The 27875-nt window shown below is 37.8% G+C and overlaps 1 protein-coding gene across 2 annotated transcripts in view; it reads left to right on the top strand.

The window, feature by feature from the left end:
* ABCA6 (ATP binding cassette subfamily A member 6) overlaps positions 1 to 27064 on the top strand; it is a 61517-nt gene extending 34453 nt beyond the window's left edge. For both annotated transcript variants that reach the window (XM_055320881.1, XM_055320888.1), the window contains 18 exons: positions 866 to 1003; positions 6208 to 6315; positions 7136 to 7309; positions 7729 to 7842; positions 12167 to 12283; positions 14226 to 14303; positions 15465 to 15556; positions 16250 to 16370; positions 17419 to 17536; positions 18659 to 18750; positions 19610 to 19788; positions 20242 to 20317; positions 20392 to 20486; positions 21963 to 22082; positions 22282 to 22422; positions 23165 to 23244; positions 25221 to 25276; positions 25648 to 27064. In XM_055320881.1, coding sequence (XP_055176856.1) covers positions 866 to 1003; positions 6208 to 6315; positions 7136 to 7309; positions 7729 to 7842; positions 12167 to 12283; positions 14226 to 14303; positions 15465 to 15556; positions 16250 to 16370; positions 17419 to 17536; positions 18659 to 18750; positions 19610 to 19788; positions 20242 to 20317; positions 20392 to 20486; positions 21963 to 22082; positions 22282 to 22422; positions 23165 to 23244; positions 25221 to 25276; positions 25648 to 25749 — 2001 coding nt within the window. In that variant the 3' untranslated portion in view covers positions 25750 to 27064. The remainder of the gene's footprint in view (positions 1 to 865; positions 1004 to 6207; positions 6316 to 7135; positions 7310 to 7728; positions 7843 to 12166; positions 12284 to 14225; positions 14304 to 15464; positions 15557 to 16249; positions 16371 to 17418; positions 17537 to 18658; positions 18751 to 19609; positions 19789 to 20241; positions 20318 to 20391; positions 20487 to 21962; positions 22083 to 22281; positions 22423 to 23164; positions 23245 to 25220; positions 25277 to 25647) is intronic.
* Positions 27065 to 27875: the final 811 nt, after the last annotated feature.

Genomic DNA, 27875 nt, shown 5'->3' with positions numbered 1-27875 from the left:
AAAAGTGTTCTCAGCCTACTGTTAACCCGTTTCAATTTGGGTAAAAGAGTACAAGCAGTAAAGATTTTTCCTGGTACAAGACTATTGGAAAAATGTCCTAATTGTAAATAAAACTCCGAGTCTTATAGCCCAATGAAAAGCAGGGAGCCATATTAAATGAAGCTACCTCATTATTTCTTACTAAAAGGAAAATAAAAACAAAAACAAAAGTGTTGTAAGATATATCAGTTCTACCTGAACTGAGTGTATCATTAAAAAGTGCAATCTTACTCTGCTGTACACCTGATACTAATGTAGCATTGCGAGTCAACTATATTTCAATTAAAAGAAAAAGTAATCTCTTTGTGCCAACTGTGGGAAACTGCACTGCTTGGCCATCACTTTGTTACTTATTTACATGAACTATTAGAATATTTAAACCTTTTTGAGCTTCTTGATAATTGCATGAACATTTTCATACACACGAAGAATATAACCATTGTCTTAAAAAGTATAAAGATGACTCATAGGCAGTGTAACCATGAATATTTTATGCACCCTATGCTTATCTCCTATCCAGGAAATCCAGGTTCCTTTGCTCACTATAAACTGACAGGGCTACTTTTATATTCAGTTATTTGAGATTTCCTCATCAGCAAAATGAGGACAAAATAATCTAAAATTAATAATACTAAGAAACACTCCTATTGCTGACTATACCAATAATTTATTATCCCATTTCACAGACGAGGAAAAGGTCAATTAACTTGAGGATGGTCCCACAGCTAGAATGTGGCACTATTGAGATCTTAATATAAAACATTTTTCTTTATTCTTGAATGTTTTAGGATTAACATCATTTTATTTGTTTTTGTTTTATTCAAAGGATTACAGATTTTCAGTTCTGTGCAACACCTTGAGACTGCATTGCTTTCCTGTTCTCGTGAATATTGTTAGCAATGGGCTACTTCGAATGCTTAATGGTACACAAAATATTCAAATTGAGAGAAGTCCATATCCTTTTGTAAGTATTGGATTTACTCATTCTGAACAATTAATTTGGCAAGCAACCTATGTTTTCCCTTTTTAGCTTTTAAATATTTACAACTCATTGTTAATCCTAAAAAACTTTTTTGTTCTAACATTTTAAACATTATATCTAACAAAAAATGTTTTTTTCCCCTTGGTATTATCAGAGAATGCTCATGAGGGGAATACTTTTCAATATTATGTTATAGTCTAGGGATCCCTGGGTGGCGCAGCGGTTTGGCACCTGCCTTTGGCCCAGGGCGCGATCCTGGAGACCCGGGATCGAATCCCACATCGGGCTCCCGGTGCATGGAGCCTGCTTCTCCCTCTGCCTGTGTCTCTGCCTCTCTCTCTCTCTCTCTCACTGTGTGCCTATCATAAATAAATAAAAAATCCAAAAAAAATATTATGTTATAGTCTAGAGAATTTTCTGGGAAGATAGACTTGATTGCAGAAGTGTATCAGAGAGAGTGTGTGTGAGGGTGTGTGTGTGTGTGTGTACTGAATTGGGAATCAGGAACACTTGCAAAATAGCTTTAGAATCTTATAAGTCTGATATAATTTGTTGGTGGACCCTTCACTGACTAAATGAGTAGTAGATTGATTTGAAGGACAATATGCCAGTTCTTGGGCTCTATGCTTTCTGTTTATTTATTTTTTGTTTTTTAAATTATTTATTTTTTGATGCCTTCTGTTTTATTCCTTCACGTACTCAGACTTGTGTATTGCAGGGGTATCTGATGCACGCAGGCTGCATCTTCAGGGTTTTTGTCAACTGGCTACAGCCCGGATTTAGACAACAGGAAGCAGTAGTAGGAGGCAGGAGAGTGGGAGGATCCTGCTGCTTGGGCTCCAGGCACATTGCTTCCTTCCTTTGCCCCTCCAGCCCAAAAGTGACAGTGTCTTCTTGCTTCATCCTTGTTGGCTTCTCTGATCTTTCCACATATGTGATCCTTGCACGAGGATTTTCTTTCTAAGTACTGAAGGTAGCAATGGCTTTCTGGTTAGACCTTGATACTCAAGAGGGATCTCTTAAAGCTGACTCAAACTGTTTCAAACCAAGAGATGGAAGAGAGATAAATAAATAGGATTAGAAATGGAGCCATCAAAAAGGGAAGCCCATTTTGTGACAAAGGGGTTGAATTCGGTTTTGGCTTCACTGCATTTGTGGTGCTGGGGGTATGTGCAAGAGCGGATGGACAGATTATACATGAGCAGTCGGTGATGGACACATGCACCTATGAGTTGAAGCCACCACTGATCCTGAGAGCTGGGACAGGGTAAGGATAGAGGAGACTGAAGGAACTCTCCAGAAAGTAGAACCAACTGGCAGTAGGAAGACACAGATGATATCTTCTCTTGGTCCTTCAGTTTTCTCATGTCATTACTTGTTTACTCAGAACCAAAACAGACCAGGCCCTACAGTTCCTCTCTTATGTATCCCCAGTGGCACACACCTTTCTTCTCTCATCCATTCTTATGAAAATGGTAATGGATTTTCATACCTGGTGAAATATTCTAATTTATCATTGTAATCTCTAAAGCCTTCAGTAAAGCTTGAGAACTAAAGAATATTTTGAGACAGGCTACTACACTGCTGAATGTGCTTATATCCAAGAAGCAATCCTGTACCTAAGCCGAGACGCAGCCTCAGGCAGACACTGCTTTGGGGATGTTCAAAGTTCATCTCCTTGCCCGTGGTCTTGGTGGCATCAAATTTTCTTTTTCGCTCTGTTGCTTCAGAACACATTTGACTGGCTGCTGACATCTTCACATAACTATCACCGGGTGAGCAGCGAAAGGCATGCTACTTAGGCCTGAATGATCTATTTCTTCCAGATGGTAATTTCCAAATTATTATTTTTTGTATTGTGGCAAAAATATATAAAATTCACCATCATAACCATTTTAAGTATACAGGTTTTTTTAAGGATTTTATTTATTTATTTATTCATGAGAGACAGAGGGGGGGGGGGCAGAGATGCAGGCAGAGGGAGAAGCAGGCTCCATGCAGGGATCCTGATGCAGGACTTGATCCCAGGACTCCAGGATCGATCATGCCCAAGGCAGAAGGCAGGTGCTAAACCACTGAGCCACCCAGAGATCCCCTTAAGTATACAGTTGAGTAGTGTTAAGTTCATTCCCATTATTGTGAAACAGATCTCTCAAACTTTTTCATCTTGCAGAACTAAAACTTCATACCCATTAATAAGAATGCCCCATTGTCCCCTTCCCCAGGCCCTGGCAATTATCATTCTACTTTCTGTTTCTATTAATTTAACTATTTTTGATACCTTATATAAGGACAGTAATATAGTATTTTTTTTGTGACTGGCTTATTTCCCTTAGAATAGTGTCTTTGAAATTTATCCACATAGTGACAGGATTTCCTTCCTTTTAAAGACTGAATAATATTCCTCCATATGTATATACCATGTTTTGTTTATCTGTTCATCTGTTGGTGGACATCTGGGTTGCTTCCACCTCTTGGCTATTATGAATAGTGCTGCTATGAACCTGCATGGGAAGATATCTCTTTGAAACCCTGCTTTCAGTTCTTTTCAGTATACACGCTGAAGTGGGTCCTGAGTTTATTTGATTTCTCTTTTTTTTTCTAGGAGTTGAAGCCTCATGTTAAATGATCAGAAATAATTTCCCCTCTTACCTTCATACATTGATGTTGCTGGATTAAGGCGTACACTTTTTTATTTTATTTTATTTTTTAAAAATATTTTATTTATTTATTTATGGGAGATACAGAGAGACAGAACCGAAGACATAGGCAGAGGGAAAAGCAGGCTCCATGCAGGGAGCCCGATGTGGGACTCGATCCTGGGACTCCAGGATCATGCCCTGGGCCGAAGGCAGGTGCTCAACTGCTGAGCCACCCAGGTGTCCCAAGGCTTACACTTTCTTAAAGATTTTATTTATTTGAGACAGAGAGAGAGGAGGGTCTGAGGGAAAGGAAGAAGCAGACACCCCACTGAGCAGGGAGCCCGATGTGGGGCTTGATCCCAGAGATCATGACCTGAGCCAAAGGCAGACACTTAACTGATTGAGCCACCCGGTTGCCCCACGGTATATACTTTTATTTTGATTTTTCAATAGTTCAAAAAACACATTCTTTATGAGAACTACTATTTGTTTCCTTTTTTAATTTTAATTTTTTGTTAGTTTCAGAGGTAGAATTTAGTGATTTATCAGTTGCATATAACACCTAGTGCTCATCAAATGCCCTCCTTAATGCCCATCACCTAATTACCCCATCCCTTCACCGACTCCCCCTACCAGCAACTGCAGTTTTCTATAGTTAAGAACCTCTTTTGGTTTGCCTCCCTCTCTGTTTTCATCTTATTTTATTTATTATTTTATTTTTTCTTCCCTTCCCCTATGTTCATCTGTTTTGTTTCTTAAATTCTACATATGAGTGAAATCATATGGTATTCGTCTTTCTCTGATTTATTTCACTTAGCATAATACCCTTAGTTTCATCCACATCTGTGCAAATGGCAAAATTTCATTCTCTTTGATGACCAAATAGTATTCCATTGTATATATACCACATCCTCTTTATCCAGTCATTGTCAATGGACTTCTGGGCTCTTTCCATATTTTGGCTATTGTGGACATTGCTGCTATAAACATTGTGGTACATGTGCCCCTTCGAATCCTTTGGATAAACACCTAGTAGTACGATTCTTCGGTTGTAGGGGAGCTCTATTTTTTTTTTTTTGTATATGTTTTTTTTTTTTTTCTGGAGCTCGATTTGCCAACATATAGCATAACACCCAGTGCTCATCCTGTCAAGTGCTCCCCTCAGTGTCCATCACCTGGTCACCCCATCCCCCCGCCCACCTCCCTTTCCACTACCCCTTGTTCGTTTCCCAGAGTCAGGAGTCTCTCATGTTCTGTCTCCCTCTCTGATATTTCCCACTCATTTTCTCTCCTTTCCCCTTTATTTCCTTCCACTATTTTTTATGTTCCCTGAATGAATGAAACTATGTAATGCTTGTCTTTCTCCAATTGACTTACTTCACTCAGCATAATACCCTCCAGTTCCATCCACATTGAAGCAAATGGTGGGTATTTGTCGTTTCTAATGGCTGAGGAATATTCCATTGTATACATAGACCACATCTTCTTTATCCATTCATCTTTTGATGGACACCGAGGCTCCTTCCCCAGTTTGGCTATTGTGAACATTGCTGCTATAAACATTGGGGTGCAGGTGTCTCGGTTTTTCACTGCATCTGTATATTTGAGGTAAATCCCCAGCAGTGCAATTGCTGGGTCGTAGGGTAGCTCTATTTTTAACTCTTTGAGGAACCTCCACACAGTTTTCCAGAGTGACTGTACCAGTTCACATTCTCACCAACAGTGCAAGAGGGTTAGGGGAGCTGTATTTTAAATGGTAACTCCATACTGTCTTCCAGCGTGACTGCACCAGTTTGCATTCCCACCAGCAGTGTAAGAGGGTTCCCCTTTCTCCACAATCTCGCCAACATCTCTTGTTTCCTGAGTTGTTAATTTTAGCCATTCAGACCCATGTGAGGTGGTATCTCATTATGGTTTTGACTGTATTTCCCTGATGCTGAGTGATGTTGAGCATTTCTTTAATATTTATTTTTTGAGAGAGAGAGAGAGAGAGAGGCAGAGACATAGGCAGAGGGAGAAGAAGGCTCCATGCAGGGAACCCAATGTGGGACTCGATCCCGGATCCTGGGACTCCAGGATCATGTCCTGGGCCAAAGGCACATGCCAAACTGCTGAGCCATGCAGGGATCCTGATGTTGAGCATTTTTTCATTTTTTCATGTGTGTGTTGTAGGAAGAATTAATACTTATTCTTCTGAAACTGTTTCAAAACATAGAAATGGAAGGAAAACTTACAAACTCATTCTATGAGGCCAGCATTACCCTGATCCCAAAACCAGATAAAGACCCCACCAAAAAGGAGAATTGCAGACCAATATCCCTGATGAACATGGATGCAAAAATTCTCACCAAGATACTAGCTAATAGGATCCAACAGTACATTAAAAGGATTATTCTCTTTTGGTAATCCCACAACCAAGTGGGATTAATTCCTGGGCTGCAAAAGTGACTCAATATCCCCAAATCAATCAATGTGATACACCACATTAGTATTTGTTCCATTTTAAAAATATTCACAGGTTTAAAGTACCTTTTATATTTGCAGAATGATGAGATTTTCTCAACTGGGCTGCCGGAAGGTTTCACATTCTTATTTTGGATTGTGTGCAGCATTTCTCCTTACTTCTCCATGAGCAGTATCAGCGATTACAAAGTAAGAGAATGGGGGAAAAAGAGAAACTTCAAAGACTCCAGTAATTGTGCTTTAAATGCTATGTGTTCAAAATGTTTTCCTGTGAGAAAGGCCTATAAACATATGTTTAATTTAGACAGTACAGTTAAGCATTATTTCTATCAAGTCAGGAACTTTGCTTCTAATAACAGAAAATATTTTTACTTCAAAATTACAGGACAAATGCAGTTAATTTTACAGGAACTCAAATTAATCTAAACTTTTAGCCAGTACTATTATACAACTTTCAACTACATTATTTCCCAGTGAAAAGGAAAAAAAAAATCATTGACATTTACATTGAGGACCAGATTTAAGACTTAAATACCCTTTCTACTGTGGCAAATAAACTTTTTGGTTATGTTTGTATTTGATCATGTCTGTTATTCAAGGCAAAACAGTTAAATCAGATTTAGATTAAGTCATCCTTCACTATTCTGAGACAGTAACCCCTATAATATATTTGGATAATGAATAATTTATTGTCCTTTGGGCCACAGAATAATATCTTTTGAAGGAGGTTTATACCTTGATTATTATGAGGTTTGCTTTTCTAGTCATTATGCATGAGTTAAAGTGGTGCTGGAAATCAAACCTATAAAATAAAACAATACTCATTTTCACAATGGCCCCATTATGGAATTGGCTCTTTAGACTTCGAATACTAAATAGTATATTCATAATTGAATTATTAAATTATTTAAAATGATTTGAATATATCTGTCTTAAATTCTCTCTGAATATATTTGCTTTGGATTTGGATTTCAACTGAATTTATTTATTTCCTGTGTTTTCTCATCAGAAGAGAGCTAAGTCCCAGCTATGGATCTCAGGCCTCTATCCTTCTGCCTACTGGTTTGGGCAGGCACTGGTGGATATTAGCTTCTTTGGTTTTTTTCTCTTTTCAATGCTTTTATTTTTGTATATAGCAAGCTTAATGGAAATTTATATCACAAGCGGAATTGTGTTTGCTTTGGTAAGTAACACATTATACTGACAATATCTTAAATTTATGATAAATTATAACATTTGATATTTTCCATAAGCAAGACATTTTCATTTTTATTTTGTCATAAACTAAAACAAAAAAGTTCAAAGTGCATGTACAAAAAATTTTTAAAAGAATTTTATTTATTTGAGAGAGAGAGAAAGAAAGAGAGCACAAGTTGGGCGGGGGCAGAAAGAGAGGGAGAAGCAGACTCCCCACTGAGCAGGAGCCTGATGTGGGGCTCTAGCCCAAGACCCTGAGATCATGACTTGAGCCAGAATCAGACGCTTAAATGACTGAGCCACTTGGGCACCCCCGCAATAATATATTTAAAAATATTTGTAATTTAATTTTTCCTCTGTTAATATATCAGTGTTTGACCTTGATATAATCTGTATTATTTTCAGGTTATATTCATGCTCGGTTATGCAGCTTCACTTGTCTTCCTAACATACGTGATATCCTTTATTTTTCGCAAGACGAGAAAAAGTAGTGGCCTTTGGTCATTTTGCATCTATATTGTGAGTACATATATGAACATATGAACAAAGAGATAGAGGTCTTTTTTTAATCTTTCAGTGTAACATTACGTATAGTCACTTTTGCCTTGAGAAATGGGAAAAACTAATACCTTAAAATTACACCATAGAAAGGAGAACATTCATAGACAACCCTTTGACTAGGGTTTATGGAGAATCTTACAGAAGACTTGTAGTTCAAGATGCTGCTATTAAGTTTATGGATTCTTAAAAATACATGGCTTCCTGGTAACACTAGAATAAAAACTGGCTTTGTAACATTTGACGGGATAATCCATGTCTACAGTCTTAAAGAAATAATTTCAGATATTGAAGATGTTTTTATACATATGCCAGAGAATTTATTAGTAAATAGTAATGAAAGATTACTGAAAGTCCAAGATGGCTGAAAACTTGGATGGAAATGCACACCAAGACTCTAGAGACTCACAGTGCCTCATCCGAACACTGCAGGTGCCTTTTAGATGATATTCCCAACTAGTGGTCGAATGTCTGTCCTGCAAACACAGTTCTCAACTCTTGGAGTGGGAATCCTGAAACCATGAGAGAAACCCAACGGAAGGCCATTTGCTAAGAAAATATATCTGACATCACCTACTGATTTCTATAAAAATTAGATTTTTCTGGTCAGCAGGTAGCTGTTGATTTTTCCCTCTCAATGGACAGTATTCTGTCTCGACTCTTATAGATTGTATCTCTGTATTCAGCAGATAGTGTCTATAACCATCCATCTTACCATCATCAGGACAACCCAGTCCAAGTAGTTAAAAAAGAGGATTAGAGATACCTCACTTAGAAGACTGGCTTGAGGCAGTCATGAGGATTTAGTACACCAAAATCTTTCCATTAATACTCTGCATGGAAACTTTTTTGTTTGGTCAACAATCTTACTGCCTTTGCCTCGTGTAAACTCAGATGCTGGTAAAGATGTCAGTGAAAGAGAGTCTGGCTTAATGGTTGATTTCTTTGCAGTCAGCACTTTTGTATATGTCCAGCAAAGGTAAATGAGGAATTTGTACCCACACTTCATATTTTCTAGTAGTTTCAACTCTGGATGAAGTCTTTTTTGGAGTTGATATTCAAGCAATGTCAGGGTTATTGGCCAATATGGTTGTTGACAGGTCTGTTACTGCCAGCCTGAGCGAGGCTTAACATATCCTAGTGAGTACCCTCATGGGCACTCTAAGCTTACTGTTCGCCAGTGCTAAGTAATCAGCAACCTGGAGTCATGGCTCCTTTTCATTATGTCATTTCCCACTCCTTTGGTTGGCTCTCCTTAAGCAGAAACCATTCCAGACTGGAACAAATTCATGTCTACATGAATGTATTTTTGCTACGTGTCAAGTGAACAATCAGCTCCTGGTTTACCTTATATTCACTGTTCATCCTGGTTTGTATATAGATTTGACAGTCTCTCAGGTGAAGAGACACTCAACATTAACAGTAGAACCTCAAGCCCTTATCCTTCAGCTTTCATGAAGAAACAAAGCAGAAAAGAAAAAAACAACAGAGCAGAGATGAAACTTTTCTCATGGATGCAGTCTCTGTAGTGATGGTTTGGGTTGGAAAAACTGTTGACAGAATTTTCCCAGCCAAGTTCTAGGATTTCAAAGTGCTTCAGTTCAACAAAATATGAGTTCTTTCCAGAACTTGATATGCTGGAATCTGCCAGAACAATAGCTCTTATTGCTTGGCTTACAGAGCAGGGAAAATGTAAATGACTAAAGTCTTGTGAGGGCAGATTTCCTTCAATACATGGGAGAAGGCAAAATAGAATCTGCATTATAATAGATAGTCTTCTTAATTCTTCTTGCATAATTTTTTAGCTGAAAAGTATGAAGCTAAAAAAGTTTGACTTTGTTATTTCTTAAGGGAGGGCATAATAGTAAAACACCTGTTCTATGAGGTTTGTGGACTAATGTGAAGATTAAGATGTTCTCACTGTGATATGAACAAATTAGCAAATAAATGACTACAGCTGAGAATTGAACATGTAACTCTGAAACACTTTTTCAGATAGAAATATATCTATCTATGATTGGATGTCCTTTACCTTTGGTATCAACTATTTTTGAATTATTATGGACTAAAATAAGATGAGACACTATCCCAGAGGCAAAGTAAATTTTGAAAAATAAAGATATCTTTGTTTGAAATGTAAAAAGAAAATTATAGTGCTACAGTATAATACATGTTTATAATTTCTAATTATTTTCCCTTTTTTCATATATATATATCTATATCTATTTCGGTGTACTTGTCTATTACATGTTTGTACCATTGAAAAGCTACATACTTATGGAATATTGGAATGTCAGATTTGAAGAAAAATTCAACATCATCTGGTGTAATTCACTTCATTTTTTAGAGAGGAAAAAATTGAGTAACTTGTTCAAGGCCCCATAAAAATCAGTGACAACTCAAGAATAAAAATGAGGTCTCAGACCTTATGTCATTCCTGATGTCAAGAAATATGAAGTAGCAGGATGGTTGACAATAGTAATTTAAAGTTTGTGCTGATCAACATCTTGATTTTAAAAGCCTAAATTGTACATCATAATTGTACGTGTTCATGAAGAAGCAGTGTGCAATAATTTTATGCCTGATGCACAGAACTGTTAATTTCATTTAAAATGTGTGTTGAGGATGTGTAATGTGATAATTGATCTTTCATCATGCAGTTAGTATCAATTTAAACTATGCTAGTCTTAAGACTCACAGATATATATAAAAATAAAAATGTATCAGATGATGGTCAGTGCAGTTGTCCTTTGTGATCTTGGGTATATTTGGAAGGAAAGTATAGGCAAGGTCCCCTCATCATTGAGTGAAGCCACACTCAACTGTTAATTTGTTTCTAGAGTTCTGTGGACTCTCATAGTCCATGGGGTGTGGTCCTTCATGGGTATTTTAGGCCCTTGTCTAATAAGGACATACTTTTCAGTGCATGGTGGACGTATGGTAGCACATCTTCTTAGCACGCTGAGCCATAGCATATTTCCTTTGATGCAGTTTGCCATCCTTTCTTGTTCCAGGGGTAAGAAAGGAGGAAAAAACAACTCACAAAAGAAGAAACATGGAGGCCAGGTAGAATGATTGGAGTTAGCTAAGTGGACTAGTGGATTTATAGCTATCAAAAATTAGGAGATGGGAGAAAAAATAGATGAGTGTGATGTCATGGAAACCAAGAGGAGGGAACTATGTAAAGGTGGATAATCATGCAATACCTTTGCAGAGAGATTGTGGTGGTTGTAAAATGAGAAAAGATTTTTTGGATTTGCCATCTAAAATGCTTATTATACTTCCTGAACACTTGATTAAAAATTATTTGATTTCATTCCCAATTGTCTTTTATATGTAGTTTACACATTCCCCCCAAACTGTAAATTCACTTAGTAGCCACACAATCCCAAAGAACAAGATAGTCTTTGGACCTAAAGACTTAGGAATCACACACACATAGGGTTCTGAATTCCAACTTTATCATTCCCTAGCTGTGTGGTCTTGAGGATGTTATTTGTTTCTCTGAACCCTAGATTTCCCATGTGTAAGGAAGGGATAGTAAGAATGACTACATTCTCGAGTTGTGAAGATCAAAGCAAATGATGCATGCTAAATTCTTAATGCCTGGTGTTTGTGTAATATTCAGGGAATTTAGTAGTTACAATTCTTAGTGTTTTTATTATAAATCATACATCAATAAGATCCAGGAAAGGGTCAATACAAGCTCAACACACACTTGTTGGCTGAGAAACTGATCCTTAAAACAGAACAATGAAAAATTATCTTTATCCCCATCCCACATTTACCAGTGTTTTAAAAGAAAATAAGTCCATTGTAATCAAAATGCACGGTCTCAATAAAACTGTTTGAAATGGGGAAGAAATGGAGCAGGGATGCCGTTTAGAAAGCTTTAGTCTGGGTGGGGAGCAGTATGGACCTCTAAAAATAATCACTTGGATAGCTTTCCATCCTATACAGGTTTTTTACATTGTTACCATAATTTCTTTCTTTATCCTATTGTCTTAGATTGCACGCAATGCACTGTCAGGAAGCCTACCTGGTCACTTTAGCCTTTACCTTAATCTACAGATTTTTATCTTAAATTTTTCTGTTGGGTAGCTGAATGTCACATTTATTCTCATTAACAAAAACCACTCACTTCCCTTCTCATTCTGAAAGTAGTGAATCTGTATGTGGGAAAATTCTGATATATATAATGAGAACACTTACATCTTAAATATTTTTTCAAATATCAATGGAATCCATACGTCTGAATTGCAATATATTTTAACTTGCCTTGTAGACCTCCATCATCATATTTGACATTGTGCTGATGCACTTCGACTTGCCTGTCTTGATTTCTAGCATGATATTAGTTCCTTTCACTACCATGGGTGGATTTCTGGCTTTTTTGGCACAGGTAAGAAATATTACCAATGGTGTCATTAATTATGAATATGCAGCCTATTAAAGTGCTTCACCCCAAATCCATAAAGACAGAATGAAGGATAGTGGTTTCTTGGGGTTGGAGTGGGAATGAGAATTGACCGCAAATGCATATGAGGTATCTCTTTGGGATGATGGAAATGTTACTAAGTTAAATTGTGGTGATGCTCTCCTGACTCCGTAAACTTACTAGAAATCTTTTAATTCAATGCTTAAAATGAGTGAATTTTATGGCATGAAAAATTAACCTCAAGAAAGTTGTTTAAAAACTTTGCCATAGGGATCCCTGGGTGGTGCAGCGGTTTGGCGCCTGCCTTTGGCCCAGGGCGTGATCCTGGAGACCCGGGATCGAATCCTACGTCGGGCTCCTGGTGCATGGAGCCTGCTTCTCCCTCTGCCTATGTCTCTGCCTCTCTCTCTCTCTTTGTGTGTGACTATCATAAATAAATAAAAATTAAAAAAAACTTTGCCATATGCTCTATGCAAAACATAAACATTGTTAAATGCGATTTGAAACTAATGCCAGATTGAAAAATGTTGCCTCATTTTTTTTAAAGATTTTATTTATTTATTCGTGAGAGACACACAGAGAGAGAGAGATGCAGAGACACAGGCAGAGGGAGGAGCAGGCTCCATGCAGGGAGCCTGATGTGGGACTTGATTCCGGGTCTCCAGGATCACACTTTGGGCTGCAGGCAGTGCTAAACCGCTGCGCCACTGGGGCTGCCCAGTGTTGCCTCGTTTAATGGGTATTCATTATCCATCATGAGATAAAATCACATACAATTACATTTATTTATCCAAAAACATATATTAAACAGTATTCTGTGTTAGGCACTGTGCTGGTCACTGGGGACACCTGATGAACAAGATAGCACAGTCCATCCTTTCACAGGGCTTGGTGGAGATGAAGACAGACCTCAAATAAGTCAATGCAAAGGGTTTAAAGGACCCAAAGAAGAAGGGCAAAGTGCCAAGGGCAGGTTACAAAGCACAGCTAACAGGATCTAGAGAGTCAGAGAATTCTTCTGGGGGAAGCAATCCTTAAACAATCCTGAAGAATGAGTCAGAATCAGTTAGCAGGAGAATGGAGCAGAAGGTAAGTGTGTTCTGTGGAGGGAAGCAAAGGCATTGAAGCAGGAAGGACCATTCTTTCCATTTCCATTCGAATGGAAAGAAGTATCCAATGAGAAGAACCCAAGAGCTCAGCCAGACACATACTCTAACCCACATCATCCCGAGTGATACTTCAAAGAAAGTAGAGAAAACTGCCCTAATCTTTTGTGTTCTTGGGGACATGGGAAAGCCTTTTGTCTGCAAAAGCACTTTTCCATAAATTGAGCAACACTTAGAATTCTCAACTGGGAATTCATTCTTTTGCTTAAAGCATTTTTCCCCTAAGATAGAAACAGACCTGCAGAGGGAAGTACATTAACCTAGATCTGTCATACATTTCTTAGGAGGGATGAGTCACTCTCTGAATGCATTGACTGATGAAGAAAGAATAACATGATAGGACTAGTTATTATGGTGGGAGAGTCACCACCAGGGTAGGAGGGGGCCCTGAAAGGCCTCGTGAGGGGTATTTAGGACAAATATTGTGATTCCCTATTATTTTTCACACTGCAGGCTCCTCTCTCTGTTATATTTTCAGTCAACTTGAGGAAAACCTTAAACCAAAAGATTAAAGAAAAAAATTGGAAAAGTGGAACAGACATAAATTATTTGTTTACTGAGGGACAGCATTGAGTAGGGGGTCCCCTTTCTTCTCTGCAGGGAATTGTTTGTCACCAGTGCACATAGATGAGTCAAGCTTAAGGAGGGAAATATGCAATATGTGGAATTCCATATTATTTAAATGTAAATCATAAAGATGATGAATTTGTATTTAGCTATTTTTCTTTTTGTCTTTACAGAGAACTTATGAGCACCAACTAGAATATCTAAACCACAGATATGACCCAAGTGGAGTTGATTTTCTAGTATGCCTAATAGTAAGAAAGCCTTTCTACCTCTCCCTTTATTTTATTTTTTCATTTTTTTGATGGTTAGCATTTACTATAATAACTATTTGGCTTTGTCTGATGTATGCCAACTTTGAAAGCTTTTAATATAGTCTCAGGATAAGATACAGAATAAGACAATTCAGACATGAGTCCAAATCATGAGTTAGTTTTTATGTGCATAAGTGGACTGTGTAGATCCAGAAAGCAATATGAAATTAATTGTCATGTTCATTTATCTTGTTTATTGCCACCTGCAAATTTGAGAAAGCTTGTAAGAAATACAGATGCAATATAACTTAAATCCTTTGAATTGGAGATGAAAGGGGCAAAGTTGAATATTGAAATAAAAGGGGAAAGGTGATTATATTGGTATATTTAGGCTGAAGAAAGCTATTGTCTCTGAATACAATGTGTCACTACTTTTCTAGGCATAGGAGCAAATATGGACAGGAATCCCTGCCCCTATGGAGTTTATATCATGGTGAAAGGATAATAAACTAAGATAATAGATAATAAACTAAGTAAATAATATGTATCGTGTCAGATGGGTGGTCAGGAAAAGCCTGATTGAGAAATAAAGATCTGAAGGGGGCAAGGAGGAAAGCTACAGAGATAGCTTGGGGAAGAGGATTCCACTAGGAGAGGACACAAGTGACCTTGGCTTTTCCAGGGTCAGCTAGGAGGCCAGTGTAGTTGTGGCAGAGTGACCAAGGGAAGAAGTGGTACAAGGGAAGGTCACAGAAGTCACGGGGTAAAGTGCAAGGTGGATGGCATGGGCTACACAGAGCAGTCTGGGTCACTATAAAGTTATAAGGACTTTAACTTGTTTTTGAGTAACCGAGGAGTCATTGGAGGGTTTTAAGCAAACTACTATGATCAGACTTGTTTTAAAAAAGTAACTCTAGTGACTGTGTTGAGAATAGATGTTTGGGGCAAAGGAAGAAGAGGAAGGAGACCAGGTAGCAAGGTGTTGCAATATTCTAATGAGAAATTATGATGGCCTGGACCTGTCCAGCTGGATTTCTCCCCTAATTTGTAAGAATAGTTCACACGTATTTCACCTGACGACCAGGCCACCAATTTAATTCAGATGTTTAAGTGATATTTGTGAACTTATGCCTATATATAACTGTTTTTCTTTGCTCCTAGCCTTACTTGCAGGCTTTGATATTTGTTTTTATCCTAAGATGCATGGAAACAAAATGTGGAAAGAAAATAATGCGAAAGGATCCCATTTTCAGGTTGGGATAAAAACTTAGTTTCGAACTTAATATCGTATTTTCATGACCTGCACTACGGACCTGTTAATGTGGATTTATATTTACCACGTAAACAGCATGCTGATTTTCATGATGGTCAGTGGGTTGCTGGCTTACTGCTTGGAAATAGGACTCCCAGAACTCTGCCACTAACCAGCGGAGGGAGGTTTTTAGGTCCTCAGAAATTTAAGGAGTATTCAAATATGCCGATTTCCCATCTATGATGATCATACATCCTTGAACAGAGGAGACGCAATGGAATTGGTTGAGCAACCTAACGTAGTTCAGAGTGTTTCATAAGATGGACATTATACAGGGGCTCTAGGAAGGGTGAGCAGTAAAAGATGGTGAGGGCAGATGCCGGGTGTGATTAATTAAGATGGGCTCAGAGTCAACAGAGAAAATGTAGGTGACCTGCTTTTTAAAGAAGCAGCAGCCTCTGCTAGCAATTTGGCAAGGGTCAAAGATTCTAACTGGAAGAATGACAACAACAAGAAAGGATTTCTGGCGACAGGGACGGGAATTCTTGGGAGAAGCAGAAGCAGTATTCAAGGGCCATTATCATCACCCATGTATTGAGAAAAAGGATGATGGTGAAATCACAGAGAAGCTGATCTAGGGGACATCCTCAATAATGAAAAGACCCGTATGTCCTACATTTCATTTTCTCCACAGAATTTCCCCCCAAAGTGGAAGTGCTGGGCCTAATCCAGAAGAACCTGTTGATGAGGATGAAGATGTTAAAGCAGAAAGATTAAGAGCAGCAACTGCCCTGACTACTTCACAAGCAGATGAGGTAGGAAAGCAAGTGACAAAATGGACATTAAGGGACCTATAATTCAAGAACTATCAAGAAGCGAGGTTAATATGCTGGTTTTCATTTTGCAAGTTTGGAGCTTGGTGCATTTTCGTAATTCTTAAATATGTAGGCTCTCCTTTGGAGTGTCCTGGAAGCTCAAAGAAGAACAGAGAACATAATGGTTTTATCATTCTTTTGAGGAAAAAATGGGCTTTGATAAGTAGAGCTATAACTTCAAAACCAAGAATTTCATAAGTTGGAGAATTTATATGAGATTTGTTATAAAATGCTGAATAAGGATTGAGATTTGAAGGGTTATTCTTTTATCTGACTTAGATGTTATGATGTGCTCATGAGCTTAGATCATTCTGGGAAGGCCAGTTTCCATGAAGCTATACTCTTTTATTTAGAAGATAGATTTAGGAGATTTATTTTATTTTAATTCTTTTCATTAAAGATTTTATTCATTTATTCATGAGAGACAAACATACACAGAGAGGCAGAGGGAGAAGGAGGCTCCTCACAGGGAGCCTGATATGGGACTTGATCCTGGATCCCAGGATCACACCCTGAACCGAAGGCAGATGCTCAACTGCTGAGCCACCCAGGTGTCCCAGATTTAGGGGATTTAGAGATATTGTTGACATCAATGAATGCAGGTTACACTTGAAACAAGCAATATGGATTATTGTCAGTTTAAAATATCCTTTATTTTGGGCACCTGGGTGGCTCAGTCCTTTAAGTATCTGACTGTTGGTTTCAGCCCAGTCATTATCTCAGGGTTGTGAGATCAAGCCCCATGTCAGGCTCTGCATTCAGCATGGAATCTTCTTGAGATTCTCTCCCTCTCCCTCTGTCCCTCCCTGCCACGTGCTCTTTCTCTCTCTCTCAAAATAAATGAATGAGTCTTTTTTAAAAAATTGAAAAATGAAATTAAAATATACATTGTTTTATGACATAGAGTAAGAAAGTTCCCAGTCATGAGAATATAGGAACATAAAGTCTCTGAAGCTTAAAAGGAAAATCACACTGTCCTCTATTCCAGAAACCTGTCATAATTGCTAGCTGTCTACACAAAGAGTATGCAGGTCAGAAGAAAAGTTGCTTCTCAAAGAGGAAGAAGAAAATAGCAACAAGAAATCTCTCTCTCTGTGTTAAAAAAGGTTTGGAAGAATCATTTAATTTTATTCACCATCATTTCAGAAATACCTACTGAACATCTCTGTTGTAGGCACCATTGTGAAGCACCCATGTGTGCATTCATTCATTTAACATATTTGTGTGTGTGTGTGTGTGTGTGTGTGTGTGTGTATGTGTATGCCAGGGACTGCTTTGGGTTCTGGAATATAATCATCAAAAAAATAGGCAAGTCCCTGTCCTCATGGATTTTACATCCTGAGAGAGGGTCAAAACCCAACAATAACTTATCAATAAAATGGTCAGATATCACATAAGCAAGTTCTAAGTGGAGCATCCGAATATGTGAAATGACACAAATGATTCGGGGCGGCATTCACCTAGGGTTTGGGAAGACCTTTCTGGAGGAGTAACATTTAAGACAAGACCTGGGTGATGAGAAGGTGCCCAGATATGTGAGCACAAAGAGATAAGGACACCCAGACAGAGAAAAGAATGAGGGCAGAGACTCAGAGCTAGAGCTGCCTTTGGAATGGTCAAGGCACGAAGAAGCAATGGATGCACTGACAGGTAGAATGGAGGATGTCCAAGACCGGAGCAGGGCCAAATTGGGTACCACTTTGTGAAATAAAGCAAAAGGTTTAGATTTTTATACCAAATTAGTGGAATACCACCAGAGGGGTTTTAGTTAACTTTTTATTACCATTTACATTTTGGAAAAATTAACACATTGGCTATTGTTTGTAAATTTGAGTAGCGGACAAGAGGTTTTACATTAGTTCAGATAGAGGATGATGGTGGTTTGGATGCAGTAAGGGAATTTGGGATGAAGAAAATGTGTCTAACTTCCCAAGTTTAGGAACCACTTAAACATGTACTCAGCACATCAGCCATCTACTACCAAAAAGAATCTGGCACATTTTTAACTGAAAAAGTAATCTGGAAAAGACTTATTGACATCAAATCCATAAGCTTTTTGCTAATATTTCATATAAGAGTTAAAGAACATAGTCTGGTGACATGGGTTATATATATATATGTTATACATTTCAAAATAATACTGAGGGGTGTACATATCTCAAAAGATTTGAAGAAACAGGTTTATGATAATTCGCTTCCCAGGTTGATAATCAGTGAGTCTCTTTCAGGTGAAATTTTGGGATTGCTAGGACCCAATGGCGCTGGTAAAAGTTCATCTATTAGAATGATTTCTGGGATCACGAAGCCAACGGCTGGAGAGGTAGAAAGAAATGACAGAATGATTTTCATTCCTAAAATAGATATTTCATGATAAATGTAGCTTATATCTTTATGAAACTCTACTTTTAGTAAATTTTAAATAATTTTCTATAGTAAATATATGAGTCTCTATAATATTTATTGGTTTAGCTTTTAAATTTTTGTATATATATCTTTTTAATTAAAAAAGATTTTATTGGGATGCCTGCATAGCTCATGTACCTTATGAAGTTATGTTTTTAAACTGATCTTGGGAGACACCTGGGTGGCTCAGTGGTTGAGGGTCTGCCTTCGGCTCAGGGAGTGATCCTGTGTCTGGGGATCAAATCCCACATCGGGCTCCCTGCGAGGAACCTGCTTCTCCCTCTGCCTGTGTCTCTGCGTCTCTCTCTGTGTCTCTCATGAATAAATATAATTAAAATTAAAATTAAAAAATAAAACTTTTATTGAAGTACAATTAACATACAATGTTATATTAGTTTCGTGTGTACAAATAATAATTTCAATATTTCTCTCACTTGCACTGACATAGATTATAAAAGGTATAATACTAAGTGAAATAAGACAAAGACAAATACTATATGATTTCACTCATAACGTTTCTTTGATGCTCAAAAAATTTAGTTATCTATTAGCTCTATGTCAGTTTCTTAAGTGTGAGATTGGAGAAACGGCTACATGTGTTTCTAAAACTGGTTTACCAAAATAATAAAATAAAATAAAATAAAATAAAATAAAATAAAATAAAATAAAATAAAATAATAAAATAAAAATAAATATCAGAATAGAATAGAATAGAATAGAATAGAATAGAATAGAATAGAATAGAATAGAATAATAAAACTGGTTTACCTTCTTAGGTAGAACTGAAAGGATGTCGCTCGGGTTTGGGTCATCAGGGAGACAGCCTGGTCAACTTCCTGGGCTACTGTCCTCAGGAGAACGTGCTGTGGCCCAACCTGACAGTGAGGGAACATCTGGAGGTGTTCGCCGCCGTCAAAGGGCTGAGGAAAGGGGACGCCACCATGGCCATTTCACGGTAAAGAGGGGTCATGTGATTCCTTTGTGTCCAGAGGCAGGGAGGCTGTTCCACTGATGATGAGTTCACTAATAAAGAATGGAGGGTAGAAATGATATCTGCACCTTTTCAGGGAATGTCAGCAGTAGAGCAGGGATGCAGGGACAGGAGCTATTCCCTGTATCTTTGGTTGAGGGATCTTTAAAAAATAGTTGCACAGAAGAGTTGACAACATTAAATGAGTGAATAATCATTCATAATCATCCATTTCAGTTTCAAATTCAAAATTCTGGTTATTCCTTGGAACTCTTAATGAGATTAAAAATCTTTCATGTTCCAAAATAGTTTTCCTCTTTGATCGTTAGTTTCAGAATAATAGTGCCAACCTTCCCTCTAATGCAATCACTCTTCTGTGGGATTACATTTTCCGAAGATCCTCTCTTGAGTTGACATTCTACTCCTGTTTTCCATCAGATTGGTGGATTCTTTCAAACTGCATGACCAGCTCAATGTTCAGGCAAAGAAATTAACGGCAGGAGCCACCAGGAAGGTAGGTGTGATATGTGATGTTATTCTGAGAGCTGATGGTGTGGCAGCCAATAAGGTGCTTTTCTTGCCTTCCAGTTGTGTTTTGTGTTGAGCATCCTGGGAAATTCGCCTATCCTGCTTCTGGATGAACCATCAACAGGCATGGATCCAGCAGGGCAGCAGCAAATGTGGTGAGCCTTATCATAACCCTCAGAGCTGGGAGTATAAACTTCATGAAAAAGTTATGTCTTTAAACTGATCTTGGGAGACACCTGGGTGGCTCAGTGGTTGAGGGTCTGCCTTCAGCTCAGGTCATGATCCTGGGGTCCTGGGATCGAGTCTCACATCAGGTTCCCTGAGAGGATCCTGCTTCTCTTTCTGCCTATGTCTCTGCCTCTCTCTGTATGTCTTTTATGAATAAAAAATGAAATCTTAAAAAAAAAACTGATCTTGGATGGGGCACCAAGCTAGCTTGGTTGGTAGAGCATGCAACTCTTGATCTCATGGTTGTGAGTTCAAGACCCATGTGGAATATTTAGCTTACTTAATTTTTTTTCTTTAATTAAAAAAAAAAAAAAACAAAACCCAACCCTGATCTTGGAAAATCAAATCCACTCCTTTCTAATTTAGTGGAGATAATCCATATGATTAGGAAAATAAATATTTAATACATAGATTCTCTGATGTTGTATCATATTCATGTGGTATTAATGTTAACAAAAAAAAACAACCCTCTAAATATTTTGTTGGAATTTTAGGTCTTATGGTTTAGAGTTCAATTTTTTAAATTATTGAGATATATATAACTGTTTTTTTCAGAGGGTATTAATTTACACATTTTCCCTAATTCATTACTTTTCTCTACCCTTTACCAAATCTGTCAAATTTGCTTATCCAGTTTTTCTTAGTTTTTGAATTGTTTTTACTTTTCTTTCTAGAATGTTCCATTTGAATCAATAAAATCATCCAGTCCAACTTCATATTTGTGACTAATAGTTTCCCCTACATCTTTAAAGGACTTTGTTATGGAAATTTTATACAAATATAAAGAGAATCATTTAAGAACCCATTATAGCAATGACCTATTTCAACAATTATCCATATAAGGCACAATTTTTTTCATTATACCTCCATCCACTTCCTCTTCTCCACTCTCCTATTAGTTTGAAGCAAATACTAGGCACCCTACCCTTTATAAATATTTCAATTAGTTTCTTCAAAAGATAGAAAAGTTTTCTTTTTCAAAAACTTAATCAGAATACCACTAGTATACCTAAAAATATTAAACAGTTTTCTTTATGTTATTAAAAAAACCTAACAACTATTCACATTTCTGATCTTTTAGTTGGAAATATGATTTATAAATGTGATTCATGAACTGTATTTTACCTTTACAGTTTTCCCTCTATATCTCTTTTTTTCTACCCCCCTCTTGTTTTAGATTTTATTTATTTATTTGACAGAGAGAGAGAGAGAACACATAAGTAGGCAGAGTGGCAGGCAGAGGGAGAGGGAGAAGCAGACCTCCCCCTGAGCAGGGAGCCCGATATAGGACTCAGTCTCAAGACCCAGAGATCACAACCTGAGCCAAAGGCAGACGCTTAACCAACTGAGCCACCCAGGCATTCCTACCCTTTTCTCACCAGTGATTTTTTGGCTCATTTTAGGCAGACAATCCAGGCAGCCATTAAAAACACAGAGAAAGGGGCCCTCCTAACCACCCATTACCTGGCCGAAGTCGAGGCCATGTGTGACCGCATCGCTATCATGGTGTCTGGAAGGCTGAGGTGAGTGTCCTTCTGGAGTCTTTGCTTGACCCTCAAAGTGAAATTTCCTGTGGAAAGGGCACAATCACTGTGAGCACCTGGAGCCCTTCCTGTCAGCTCACTCAGGGATCCCCCTACCCCCACGTTTGAAATTTGAGAATAATGTAAAAAATTGAAGGGGCAATATTTTTTTCCAATGTGTTTTCCATCTTGCCCATAGGTGCATCGGCTCCACCCAACACCTGAAAAATAAACTTGGCAAGGACTACATTCTAGAACTGAAAGTGAAGGAAATGTCCCAAGTGACTTGGGTTCACAACGAGATTCTGAAGCTTTTCCCAGAGGCCGCACAGCAGGAAAGGTGAAGGACCTTCTGATTACAGAGAAACTTGTTGGCTTTACCCACTCAGAGGTTTCTTTAATGCTCTCTGAGAGCTTCAAAGTGATTTGACTTCATAATAAAAGTTAGGGACCTCTGAAACAGATTTACTGGCATTCAGATTACAGGAGATTTCGGAGCCACCCAGAAAGCTATGTCCCCCAGGAAGACTTGGGGACACCTCATCTGGGTCCCCTCAGCCATCCAAGGCTGATCTCCAGCTCAGAGCAGGTCTTGGAAAATTTGGGGGAAAGGAACTTCTCATGCCTGGAGCCCACATGGGACCACAGTTGGACCCTCCGTGGTACCCTCCACAGATCTCCTCTGGCTCTTCTTCTCTCTTAACCTCACATCTCCCTCTCCTTAGCTTTCTGGTGACAAGGATGCAATATTAAATTAAGTAATTAATTGCAGCCTAATTGAAACTAAGCAAAGGGATTAGTTTAGATGTCTGTGTTTAACAACAGCACAAGGTTTGCATAAACTGAGCACAAATGCAGTTATGCTGGATTATTTCTAGAAGTATCTCCAACAGCCAGCTGCCAAAGGATATTTTAAGAATTTTTCATCAGTCATTTTATTTGTTTTATATGTAAGCCGTACCTTTATTTGCATCAGTTTTATTTTCATCAAAGGAAATTGATGTTAATATCAGTATTTATTTTGATGGTCACTTTCTCCCCCTTGAAACTCAAGGTCAAATGTGACTTTTTCGTATTCCCAGGTATTCTTCCCTCTTGGTCTATAAACTGCCTTTGGCAGATGTCTACCCTCTATCTCAGGCCTTCCGCAAATTAGAGGCAGGTAAGAATTGCCATTGTAAAATAAAACTTTTGAAGAATTGGTTCAGAATTAGGTAATAATTTGGTGGTAGGTAATTGTGTAATACCTTTTTAAAATATGTAAACACTTTTTTAAAATATGTAAATTCTAAGAGGTTTTAAGAATTGTAATGGTAGGTAATGATGGGATTTAACCCCAACTGAGGTTAATCCAGTTCTCTGGAACAAGGTGTATCTCTGGGGCAGGGACTAGAGCTATAGAAAATACACAACTGAGCTTGGCTGGTTTTGCAGTAAATTCATAACATTAACCTCACAAAGCCCCTTAGTGGGGGCTACGTTGCCTGTGGGTGCACAACCCCTTCAGACCAAATGTCCTCAATTACCACTTTGCTCCTCTTTCCTTACACATCTGCCTTCTTCCTGCTTTTCTGCCTCAGTTGATGCCCTCGATTTTTATTTCACCAGTAAAATAAAAGCCACAGAAAACCTTCCACCCATGCATCGGCCTCCCTGCGTCCGAGCTGTGTGTTCTGCTTTCCTGCTGCAGTGAATGAACAGTCTGTGTCCCTCCCTGAGTCCATCCCCTGCATTGTGCATGACTCTTCCTGCCCCTCGAAATGATCTGTTTTTTTCTTTCCATCATCGTTTTTCTGCTTTCAACTGGGCCAATCCTAGCAGCAGACGGTCGTGGAGTATTTCTCACCTAGCACAGTGACGAAGGGCTCCAATTTCAGTGCCAGTCTCTCTACCAGCTGGGAGACCCTGGGTAAAGCTATTGAATCCCTGCTTATCTAAGTGACTCATCTTTAAATGAGGGGTAAGGGGATCCCTGGATGGCTCAATGGTTTAGCACCTGCCTTCAGCCCAGGGCATGATCCTAGAGTCCCAAGATCGAGACCCACGTCGGGCTCCCTGCATGGAGCCTGCTTCTCCCTCTGCCTCTCTCTCTCTCTCTCTCTCTCTCTCTCTCTCTCTCTCTCTCCGTGTGTCTCTCATGAATAAATAAATCTCTTAAAAAATGAATGAAGGGTAATGTCAGTGCCTACTTGGCAGGGTCATTAGGAAGATTACATAAATTCACTTGTAAAGTGTCTAACTATGATTCCCCAGTTGACTCCCTCCACTCTGGACACCCTGACTTCCTGTCTCTTCCTCAATGCTACCAGACATGTGTACTCCGGCTTCAGTACTTTGCACTTGCTGCTGATCCTTCTTCCTGAAATTCTACTACTTCTAGCTTGTTTTCAAGTTTCTGCTCAATTCTTACCTTATAACTGGAGCCAACCCCAACCATCCCGTTAAAAAAGAGTGGCTGGCACTTCCTGCTTTCTCTACCTGATTTATTTATCCTCTGTAGTAGCAATCCTCATTTATTTTATTATACATTTAAGTCCTTGTTTATTTAATGCCCATATGCCTGCCACTAGAATACAGAGTTTTATACACAAAGGCAGGGTTTTGTTTTTCACTGCTGCTCTGTTCCTGGTACCAAGCGTGTCACACACACAGGAGAGTCCCAATGTATGAGTGGTGAACTGTGAATATGGGAATCTGGTGACCAGTCTGATGAGGGTTTCCTGAGAGGGGCGCCTAGCATAGAATGCACGGTACAGCAGATAAACTGGCTGAAGACAGTTACACAGAAGCATGGGGTCCTTTCAAAGGGAGAGGAGTGGGATCGAAATCTTCCTTGTGTATAAGGATGTGTCAATCAATTCTGTAGTTCCTCAAGGAACTTATGTCTCCCAAGACACACGTACGAGGTAATAGAACATATCAAAATGTAATATGCGAAAATTCTCATATCAAGATTAATTTAATTTGCATTTATATCAACTATCACTTCATGATTCCCTTCTTTCACCAAGCTTTTGTTTATTCAGTCTTATATTCCATTTATATTAATAGTGGGCATTTTTATTTTGTATGACTTTGAGAAACCTCTTGGTAATAAATTGTAAGCATCTACTAGTAATCTTTTTTTTTCCCCCCCAGTGAAACATGACTTTAACCTAGAAGAGTACAGCCTCTCTCAGTGCACATTGGAAAAGGTGGGTCAGCTTTTAGGGTTTGTATCATTCCTGCTAATTTCACATGAAAATAACATGTGGGAGCATGCATTTTCCCAATAACATAAACAGTCAACTCAGTCAATTAAGTATCTACCTTCAGCTCTGCTCATATCCTAGGTCCTGGATTGAGCCCTGCTTCAGGCTCTCTGCTCAGTGGGGAGCCTGCTTCTCCCTCTCCTCTCTCTTCCCTTTGCTCCTTCCTCTGCCCCCTCATGCTCTCTCTCTCTCTCAAATAAATAAATAAAATCTTTAAAACAAAAAAAGAAAGAACATAACATGCATATTTCCTATTTATTTGGAAGACAATAAACGTGATAATTCTTTTTCCTTCTGCTTTGTCCCCTATTTAGATATTTCTAGAACTTTCTAAGGAGCAAGAGGTTGGAAATTTTGAAGAAGAAATTGATACAACCATGAGATGGGCACTCCTCTCTCCTTCAGATGACATTTAAAAGCTCAAACCTATTAATCCTTTGTGTCATATAAGCTTACGCCATATGTAATAATTGTCAGTATGTATAATTTTAAAAATCATTAACATCAATATCTGGTATATCTTGTGTATTTAGCTAACAAATGAATAAATGTAAAAATTATTCTCCTTAAATTTAGGAATGGTGGAAAATCTGTGGTAAAGGCAATTCAAAGTATTAATGAAGTTACCTGAAGGGCAGGTGCCAGGTATTGTGGAAATAAAGCCACAAACTTGGAATTTTTTTGAAATACAACTTCAAACATGGCATATCACTTTGAAATATGATATTTACTAAGAAATTCCCCAGCAGAAATATATGAGGGATATATTCAACAGCCAGAAGCTAGCGGGATTGCTACACACCAGTTTGGGAGGTATCAGTTTTACGAGTTTGTATTAAGACACAAGTAAAACGCAAGAATAGTCCTCTGGACCCTTTCCAGAAATTTGAAATTCACAGAGTGAGGAGTCCATTGGATTCACACATGAACAAGCGTGTGCATTGGAAAAGCAGTTCGAACATAATTTATGAAAATAAGGGGAGTCACAGCAGCATTTGTTCAAATTTTTAAGATTTTGAATGTGTTACATTATGATTGTGGGGGTACTGATTTTTCTCATCAGCTTTTCAGTAGTTTTCTGTGTACAGTTGACCCTCAAACAACACAGGAGTTAGGGTACCAAGCCCCCCCATGCAGTAAAAATCCCATATAACTTTTGACTCCCCCAAAACTTAACTACTAATAGCCTACTATTGACCAAGAAGTCTTCCCAGTAACATAGTCAATTAACACAGTTTGTATATGTATTATGTGCTGTGTTCTTACAATAAGTAAGCTAGAGAAGAGACAATGTAACTAAGAAAATCATAAGGAAAAAGTATATTTACTGTATGGTAAAAAATCCATGTCAGTGAACCTGTGCAGTTAAAATCCATACAGCTCAAGGGTCAGCTATATTTACTGCTATTTTAAAATCACTTCCCTCTTAAATATGTACATATGTCTATACACACATGCATAAATCATTTATATTACTAAATTTAAAAAATCTGCGTGAGCTTTAAATATAATTTTCCCCCTAAATAATAGTGATTTCATCTTGAATATCATGAGAAAATTTTTTGAAGACCAAACAGTATCCTTGATACCTTTTTTTTTTTTGGTGTTATGTTATATTACTTAAATTGTTATGCTCTTTGAAGAACATTTGTATAATGGAGAAAAACACAGAAATTAAATAAAATTGAATAAAAGAATCACCATACTTTCTCCACACCAAAAAAACAAAAACAAACAAACCAAAACAAAACAAAACACCAGCTTCTTTATCTTTAGTGTACTTTTTTATGTAGGTGGAATCACTATAGTATATAATTTCTTAACTATATATGCATATTTGCTGATATAACATTGAAATTGTTTTAATTGACTTTTAAACTTATGGTGAAGCTTCAGTTTTATATATTTGCATTTTATTCTGTGTTAAATATTTGTATTTCTTCATTTATTTTTGTGTTTTAATCTTTTTCTTATCCATTTTTCATATAATTATTTTATCTGCATATATTACATATGTCATAATTATATCTGGAACACTATGTCTCCAAATCAATGATAAATAATCAACAGCTTACTATTTGTTCAGGATGTTTTAGTGCCCTGTAAAAGCAAATTTCTATCATAATGAGAGTTGGATTGAAATTATTTCTAAAATTCAAGGAATAGATTCTCTTGTCTCTCTCAAATGTATAAGATCACAACATATATAACCATTTCACATAACAATATGATGAAATCTTTGCTTATATTCATTGTAAGTTGTAAATTTTCTTAACTGTTGTAGAAATATGTTTACAAAGTACTGAATAACCAATATCAGATATAGTATAAATATTTCAAAAGATCAAACTGGACATGGTTTGCTAAAACCATCATAATATGGTTATTTTTGAAAACTTGGGTTTTTATTAGGAATATGTTCAAGAGCAGATAAACAGGCATGAAAAAGGAAGGAGATTGGAATAAAACAAAAGAAAGGATTTTTTTTTCAAAAGGAAAAATAGTTTCATCATCTCTAACTCTACTGTAGACAGCCCCTGTG

Source organism: Nyctereutes procyonoides, unplaced genomic scaffold (assembly GCF_905146905.1).
Source record: "Nyctereutes procyonoides isolate TBG_1078 unplaced genomic scaffold, NYPRO_anot_genome, whole genome shotgun sequence".
Classification (NCBI taxonomy): Eukaryota; Metazoa; Chordata; class Mammalia; order Carnivora; family Canidae; genus Nyctereutes; species Nyctereutes procyonoides.
The sequence above is the reverse complement of the archived record's forward strand: the minus strand, read 5'-3'. Positions and strand labels throughout refer to the sequence as shown.